Here is an 8,543-nt window from a genome sequence, read left to right as displayed (position 1 = left end):
ATGTATTCCAATACGTAATTCTTGAATATGCTTAATTCATAATTATGTTGCTCCTTTCGCTGTTTTTTGATTACATGCGATTTATAGATACCTACATATTTAATGACAGTATCGTGTAGGCGAGAAGAAATAAAATTTCCCCACAAAAAACTAAGTATTTAAGACACTTTTTCATTGTGTTTTCTTTCATGCATTTTTAATGAATCTGAATGTCTAAACTGCATGTCGCACTACGAGCAGTGCTTCTCACCTGTGTGATAGTTTATGTTTTTTCAAACCGTCTGATCGGATGAACTGTTTTTTACATATTTTACAGGAAAAAGGCTTCGTTTCTAAATGGATTAGTTGGTGTCTTTTAAGATGTTCCGATCGCAAAAACGTATATTTACATATTTCACAAGAGTATTGTTTATCTTCGGCGTGAAAACGCCCTTTATGGTGCTCTAAACCATGCATTTCTTTAAATTTTTTATCACACATTTCGCATGAGAACGGTTTTATGTGGACATTTCGCTTATGTGTACGTAAATTACTCGACTGCGCGAATTTCATATTGCAAATATCACAGGAATAAGGTTTCTCGCCGGTGTGCATTCGTTTATGAATCTCTAAATGACACGATCTCCTAAACCGCTTTTGGCATATGTCGCAGGAGAACAGCCTCACTTCCAAGTGAATTTTTTGGTGACTTTTTAAACCGCCAGATGTTTTAAATTTCTTATTGCATACTTCGCAGACATGGTACAGCTCAACTTCAGAGTGAACCGTTTTATGAACCCTTAAGTTACTTGAAGTCTTAAACTTTTTTTGACATATGTCGCAAGAGTATGCTTTTATTGTCGAATGAACATGCCTGTGCGCTTGTAAATGACCCATTTGCGTGAACTCTTTTTTACAAATTTCGCATGAATAAGGCTTCTCCCCTGTGTGTATGCGCATATGGTTGTTCAAAGTGTCTGCTCTTGCGAACTTATTTTGACATATATCGCATGAGTACAGCCTCTCTCCTGAGTGACTTTGTTTATGCATCTTTAAAGATCGCAAAAGTTTGAACGTCGTTTTACAAATATCGCATGAATAAGGTCTTTCAGCCTTATGAATTCGTTGATGTAATCTCAAAGTACCAGATTGTCTGAAGTCTTTTTGACAAACATCGCAAGAGTACGGCTTAGCTCCCTCATGGATAAGTAGATGTGATTTCAAATTACCAGCTCCCTTAAACATCTTATCGCATATTTCACAGGGAAAAAGCACTCCTGTATGTGTAAGACTATGGTTCCTTAAAGCAGTCGCTCCAGTGTAGCTCTTTTTACATATTTTGCACGAATATGGTTTCTCACCACTATGTACTAGTTTATGACATTTCAAACTACTCGGATATGTAAATGTCTGGTCACAAATTTCGCACGAATACGGTCTTTCGCCAGTGTGCGTTCGTTTATGGCTAATCAAACCAGACGATTGCATAAACCGCTTATTACAGATTTGGCATTTATATGGCTTTTCGCCGGTGTGACTTCGCATGTGTGTAACCAAGTGTACTTTTTGTGTAAATTTATTCCCACATATATCGCATATATATGGTCTCTCTTTTCCAACATGATTTTGATTCATTTTTGACGTCATTTCAGATGTATTTAGTGAGTGTAGTGTAATATGGCGTATCAAGTAATGTTTCTGCTGAAATGTTTCACCACAAATGTCACAAACATATGTACCTGCCTCATTGTGAACTGTGTTAGTATTATTTTTCCGCAAAGTTGCTCTAGCATCATTTGCTTGTGATTGGTCATGTGAAACAGGCCAAACGTTATTTTTTACCATTCCCTCAGCACTTCTAGGCATGTAGGAATGAATTATATGTTTCTTCAAATCAGATTTTAGCGCAAAACTTTCACCACAATTATCTTTACATTTAACGTGTATATCATCAGAGTCATCAGCAGAATCTCTGTCCGTGTGGTCTCCCTGGTTGTTGGCTGGTTGGAGTCGGATGCGCTCGAGTTGTACCCAGCAGTCCCGCAAGCGTAGCTGTGGTGCGCAGAGCGGCTCGAGCGTCCGTTTAGACAAATCCTCGTCGGAAGCCATTACCAAGTCTGTTGAAAGAACATGCGTGATATAGTTTTACCGTCAACCGACCTTAACCAAATCTTAACACAATAATTGCCGTCCAGCCAAACAATACATCCGCGCCAGGCCACAAAAATTTTGTCATATAAAACTGAAGTACCATGATCCCGACTATCGGGTCGTCCGGCCTGGGAACGAAATCATAAAATACCCAATAGTCGGGTTTTCGGCTCTAAATGTGTTAATTACCTTGAGAAAAACTATTATATATGGGGTGGGGTGGGGGTGGCGTTACATATGATAAAAAAACACAAGATTAAAGATCAACATAACATTATTTCGATTCGATTTGCGGTTTGATTCGCGATTTCAACGCGAGATCTGGACATGATTTTAGGGGGAGGGGGGGGGGGGGGGGTAAAAGCAAGAGAGCCCCTAAGAATTCTTATTATATAACTATCTATTAAGATCTAACTAAGGCCCACTTGCACCATTCACTAACCCGGGATTAACCAGTTAAATCTGGAGCTACCATGGTTAGTACAAATTGACACTGGGTTAAAGGTTTAACTGCTTAACCCCGTGTTAGTGGTATGTTGCAAGTCGGCCTTAGACTTTAGTCTCCGTAAGTTGAATATCAACTTACTTTTTTCGTTGATTTCACAGCACTCCACTTCCTGCTCCGTTCTCGTAGGCATATGTACCTTTAAATGTTTCACCAAATCCGACTTCAGCGTAAACCGCTCGCCACATATATTACAGAATTCTTTGTCGTCTCTGTGAGCGCTTGTGTTCTCAAACTGACCCCTTTTATTCGCGAATGGCTCGAATGAGATGCGTTTAAGCCTCACAAAACAGTCCCTTAGTGTAGTATTACAGATATCTTTCTTACAGTCATGTGTAACTTCTTCGATACATCTGGTGTCAGTTGCGCTGTTCTCACTGTTAGTATTTTGCTCGCAGCTAGGATTGGTTTCACTGTCTGTCTTTTGCTTGTTGCTCGGTTTGTGTGTAAAGTAGTCAGCATCCTTACTATCACTGCCAAATGCGCTATTCTCACTGTCAGTATTTTGCCCGTAGCTTTTCTTGTTACTGTTAGTCTTTTGGCTGTTGCTCGTGTGCGTGAAACAGTTATCTTTACTATCAGAGTCGCTGTCAGCTACACTGATCTCACTGTCGGTATTTTCGTCGTAGCTTTTGTTCTTACTGTTAGTCTTTTGGCTGTTGCTCGTGTGCGTGATACAGTTATCTTTACTATCAGGGTCACTGTCAGCTATGCTGATCTCACTGTCGGTATTTTGTCCGCAGCTTTTGTTCTCACTGTTAGTGTTTTGGCTGTTACTCGTGTGCGTGATACAGTTATCTTTACTATCAGAATCACTGTCTATTTGCTCGTAGCTTTGACTGTCTCGCTGAAGCCTAACGGAGCATTCCCTCAGTGTTGGCTGTTGCTGCGTGCGCCCCGGGTCTAGTACGCAACCGTCGGCATCGGTTACCGCCCAACCTGATAACAAGGGAAAAAATTTACATGACAAATCGTACAGGTAATAAATCCACCAAAAACATTTTCATGTAAAATGTTGCCAAGACGAAACCATAAGGCTCGCACTGTCAAAGTTATCAGATCTCTTGTAGAGCCAAGCTTCTAACTCTACAAGCCGTAACTTCACAAACTACACCTTAGGGCCACCCCACATCTAGCGTCTTTCGAGCGTCGGCGTCTACAACTCTATGGCCGCTGCTCGACGCAACGTCGACGCAACTGCGCAGCGACGTCATTTTCCATAGCGCTGACCAGACGCCGACGCTCGAAAGACGCTAGATGTGGGGTGGCCCTTAGTGTAGAAAATTGTGTGCTTGTAAAGCCGCGTCTCCATTACGCGCGGCGGCCGCGCGAGCATTGTTCGACCGCGGCAAACCTGTATTTTGGCTCGCGAGCCAATTTAGGCACCATCTTGAACTATAGCGCGGCCGCCGCGCGCGGCAGGCGATCCGACGATCGACCACATTATATCACAAAAATTAATTATTCGGAACGAAGTATAGCCAAATAGAAAAAAGATCTGTTGCGATAATCACTACATTTACTGTTCCATAGAAACTGTTTAGTGCCGTATAATTTAATTAAAGTACGACACTTTTCATTATCCATGTCTGCTGCCGCGCTCGCGAGCCAACTGAAATATGTACACATCCGTCCCAACTAGGCGCGAACATTGCCGCGCGTCAAAACACCGACAATGAATGGTTCGTTGCGCGGCGCGTTCGAGCGAGCCAATGATCGCGTTGGTTCGCGAGCCAGCCCGGTATCCATTGCGCGCGGCTGCCGCACGAGCCAATGTTCGATAGCTTGCCGCGCGATATGGAGACGGGGCTTAAGCTTGTATATAACAACTCACTGCAAACCACGAGGGCAATTAGTCAAAATATGTGGCTTGCTTGTAAGCTTGTATATAACAACTCACTGCAAATCGGTTGGTGCGTGCACTCCGGCCCCAGCACAAGCTCGTCCTTCACCTCGTGGTCGGCATACAGGCCGGCGCACGCCGCCGCGCTGTCGGAACAGGGCTCTTCTTTGATACATTCCACCTTCTCTTGTTGAAACTCTGTCTCCGACTTCACTTGCACTGCACAAAAAGAACCATTCAAATATCTACAGTAAATATAAAATTTATTATTTTATTTCTCCATTTTTGGATTTCACTTTTTTTTTTGGCTTTCACAGGCCTGTAATCCTGGTCTTTTGATAGGTTTGCGTGGGGATATACCTAGATCCAACACGTAGAGGCCCCTTGGAGAGATTTTATGTCATGCAGAACACCTGCTGGAACCCGTTCATAGGTGCAACAATAGACACCCGTGAACCGGTCTCAGTCTATGATATGATATGATATGATTTATTTATCTCACAATATACAATTTCACTTAAAATTACACATGGTAGATTGTCAGGGATTTATATTGTGATTGTCAATTTTTTTACATTACGAATAATTGAATAAGTACATATGAAGAATAACAGTCACAATCAAAATTTAGGTATTAATTTACAAATCGTATGTCAGCAGTTTCACAATAAATTAAAAACAAATATTTAAAAAATAAATTCACCAGGATGATTGAAGTTTGGGTGGACAATGAGACTGGGCTATTGCAAAGACGTCTGGACATCTGCCATAACAATGTTTTCACTTATTATTATTATTATAATGCAGACATATTCGCTGACAAGTGGCCGTCCCTACAAGGTAGTATCAGGATATTTTTAAACTCTACCAATGTTACTTAATATCAGAATTATTATTTTTTAAATCTCTATGTAACTTAGTAATGCATAATATGTATGTTTAATCCTAGAGATAGTTCGAAAAGTGGATAATGTGTGTAATACAAGTGTACTAATTTTATGATACTGACTACATAATATGTTTTAACAGTATAAGTGTCTTGGCTAATAGCTGTAAACTTATACTTAGTGTTTACCTGAATAAAGAATAAATAATTATTTGTCTGTCTTTCCAATTCGGGGCCATGGGGTCCTGCATCTTTTGGAGGCTTGCGTCGGGCCGAAGCCAACAGCGCAGAGGCTCTTTAAGACAAGTTAATCTAAATTCAACGGATACACGCCCACTGAGGATTCCGTACAAATTTAACTTATTTCTTATTTTAATTTTTTACAAATTCTTAGTCTTCAAATTTAAAATTTTCTTGTATTAAACAAACCTTGGTCCGTGAGTAAATCTTTCGTCTCTTTCCTGGCGCCGCTCTCGCACCCTGGTTCCTGCTTCACGCGCGTCTCCACAAACATCTTAAATCTTTGACTGCTAAGGACGTCAACAGACGTGCGCAGCTACAGCCCAATATCAACCACCGCGCATCCCGACAAGGTTCATGATGACGAGCTGCGGACGTGGCGTTCAAAGGGTAAACTCACTTCAAATCTCACAAACTATTTAAATTACTAGTGTTATTCGTTGTAATTAGAGTTAATAACTGAAAAGAGATAGATGAGATTTACTGTACATCATTTGAAGCAAATAGGGCTCGGTTTTTTAGAAAATGGACAGTAAAGTAAAAAAAACAGGCATGAAAAAACGCAACATAAACAACATAATATAACCTACAAAAACATCGTTGACAGTTACAGGTGGTTCTGAACTTAAGGTCAAAGTAGACAGGACAATTAAGTTGTCAACTTGAGCAGATATTATAGCCATAACAGACTACCGCACCCGCTTCGCGACCTAGTGATGTGTGAAGGCGGAGCGTTCTGCGTTTGTGTTGCTGCCAACCTGCTAGCAACAAGAAGCGCCAACCACAGGATATCGTACCGCCTTAAAGTGCAGTCCAGGCGAGACAATTTTTCGCCAATCTGATCGTCCGATCGAATCAGGCCGTACGGGCGCAAAACCCAATTTGATTCCCCGATCAAATCAGCAGGTGCGGACACAAAAATGCCAATTTTCGACGTTAGTATCTATAGAATGCAAATTGGTGATTAAATTGTGTACGCGTGGACGCTCGATGAGATTGGCGCCAATTATTTTCCTGATCAAATCGGTCGATTTACCCAGCTCGTATGGATACGGCAAGTGTGAAAACGTGGCAAATCATTGTAATCAGAGGGGCTACCGCAAAAACCGTTTTTCGCAAATTGCGGGGATTCTCTTTTACTCCAATGAAGGCGTAATTAGAGTGACAGAGAAAAATGCCCGCAATTTGCGAACTTCGATTTTTGCGGTTATAGCCCAGGACTTGTATCCATGGTCATGATATAAATGAAAATAAAAAGCGGCCAAGTGCGAGTCGGACTCGCCCATGAAGGGTTCCGTATTTAGGCGATTTATGACGTATTAAAAAAAACTACTTACTAGATCTCGTTCAAACCAATTTTCGGTGGAAGTTTACATGGTAATGTACATCATATATTTTTTTTAGTTTTATCATTCTCTTATTTTAGAAGTTACAGGGGGGGGGACACACATTTTACCACTTTGGAAGTGTCTCTCGCGCAAACTATTCAGTTTAGAAAAAAATGACATTAGAAACCTCAATATCATTTTTGGAGACCTATCCATAGATACCCCACACGTATGGGTTTGATGAAAAAAAATTTTTTGAGTTTCAGTTCGAAGTATGGGGAACCCCAAAAATTTATTGTTTTTTTTCTATTTTTGTCTGAAAATCTTAATGCGGTTCACAGAATACATCTACTTACCAAGTTTCAACAGTATAGTTCTTATAGTTTCGGAGAAAAGTGGCTGTGACATACGGACGGACAGACAGACGGACAGACAGACAGACAGACATGACGAATCTATAAGGGTTCCGTTTTTTGCCAATTGGCTACGGAACCCTAAAAAAAGCATCTGTCACTTGCATGGTCACTTATGTCAGTTATCCTCTATGGTTATCCTCTTGTCAGAACCAAAGAGTATAATAACTATATATACCATTCTAACAAAAAAAAAAAAAAAAAAAACTATATATATGTCAGAACTGTCAAATGCCTTTGCGTTCGTGCGTTGTACACAGAAGTCACAGAAGCATATACGTAATGATGCTAATCAGGGGCCTGACAGCTTTAGTTCCATCACTGTAGTATTAGCGCTGGTATCGCACCCTGTTTTACGTAAGCTGTGGTCTTTAGCTGTCAACAGTGTCAATTGAAAAAAATTGAATTTGACAATTCTCACTTTCAGTTGTTTTGTAAACTTCGAGTTGAGCGCCGCTAATCTTGTGTCCTCCTGCCGTCTTGGTTCAGTTGAGTACCCTGAGAAGCCACCCTCCTCTGGTTTGCAATACAATTGTCCTCCTCCCGTCTTGGTTGAGTTGAGTTCCTTGCGTCTGCCTAATATGGCACCGTTAAAGTGTTGTGTTCTCGGTTGTGAATCAACAAGTGCCACACATAGACTATTTTGCATGCCCATGAACGACCATTTGCGAAATTTGTGGATGTCGTTTCTGGTTCCAGTTAATCCACATTTACTTGGACTGTCAAAGGGTCAGCTAATGACTAAACGTGTTTGTCAGAAACATTTCGACGAAACTCAGTTTAGCCAAGGGTCCAGAATTCGTTATTCTTACCCCTGCCTTTTCACAGAAAAGGAATTTTTTCACGGCGTCCCTCTGTCTCCTGAATCTGAAGGTAAGTTTGTATTCAAATTATTAGTACGTAACACTATTTATGTCATGGTATTTTTGCTAAATATATTATTATGTTTGTTATTATCTAGCTAGCAATATCAGCGTGGTATTTTAATTTACGCTTAAAATAATAAATAATCTCTAAATATTACACACGTGGTATTTTTGACGCACAACGAATAAGATTGATTAAATATTTCATTATCTTATTTTTGTGTATTTTCAGAATACAATGTTCTCAATGAACATAACTACTGCACAAATCAAGAACGAGATGATACTGCAGTGCAAGTACCATCTATACTCATGGGCATGTCAGGTACTTA

At 40.5% G+C, this 8,543-nt stretch overlaps 1 protein-coding gene across 1 annotated transcript; it reads right to left on the bottom strand.

Annotated features, from left to right (window-relative positions):
- Nucleotides 1-246: 246 nt before the first annotated feature.
- On the bottom strand, nt 247-5,878 carry LOC134659478 (zinc finger protein 420-like). Its single transcript, XM_063515122.1, has 4 exons — nt 5,794-5,878; nt 4,536-4,697; nt 2,717-3,574; nt 247-2,096 (listed from the first exon to the last, which is right to left on the bottom strand). The coding sequence occupies exons 1-4, from the start codon at nt 5,876-5,878 to the stop codon at nt 247-249; spliced, it is 2,955 nt and encodes a 984-aa protein (XP_063371192.1).
- Between the last annotated feature and the right edge of the window lie 2,665 nt (nt 5,879-8,543).

The sequence above is a fragment of the Cydia amplana genome, chromosome 25 (genome assembly GCF_948474715.1).
Source record: "Cydia amplana chromosome 25, ilCydAmpl1.1, whole genome shotgun sequence".
Classification (NCBI taxonomy): domain Eukaryota; kingdom Metazoa; phylum Arthropoda; class Insecta; order Lepidoptera; family Tortricidae; genus Cydia; species Cydia amplana.
Note: the sequence above shows the minus strand (reverse complement) of the source record. Positions and strands in the feature narration are given on the sequence as shown.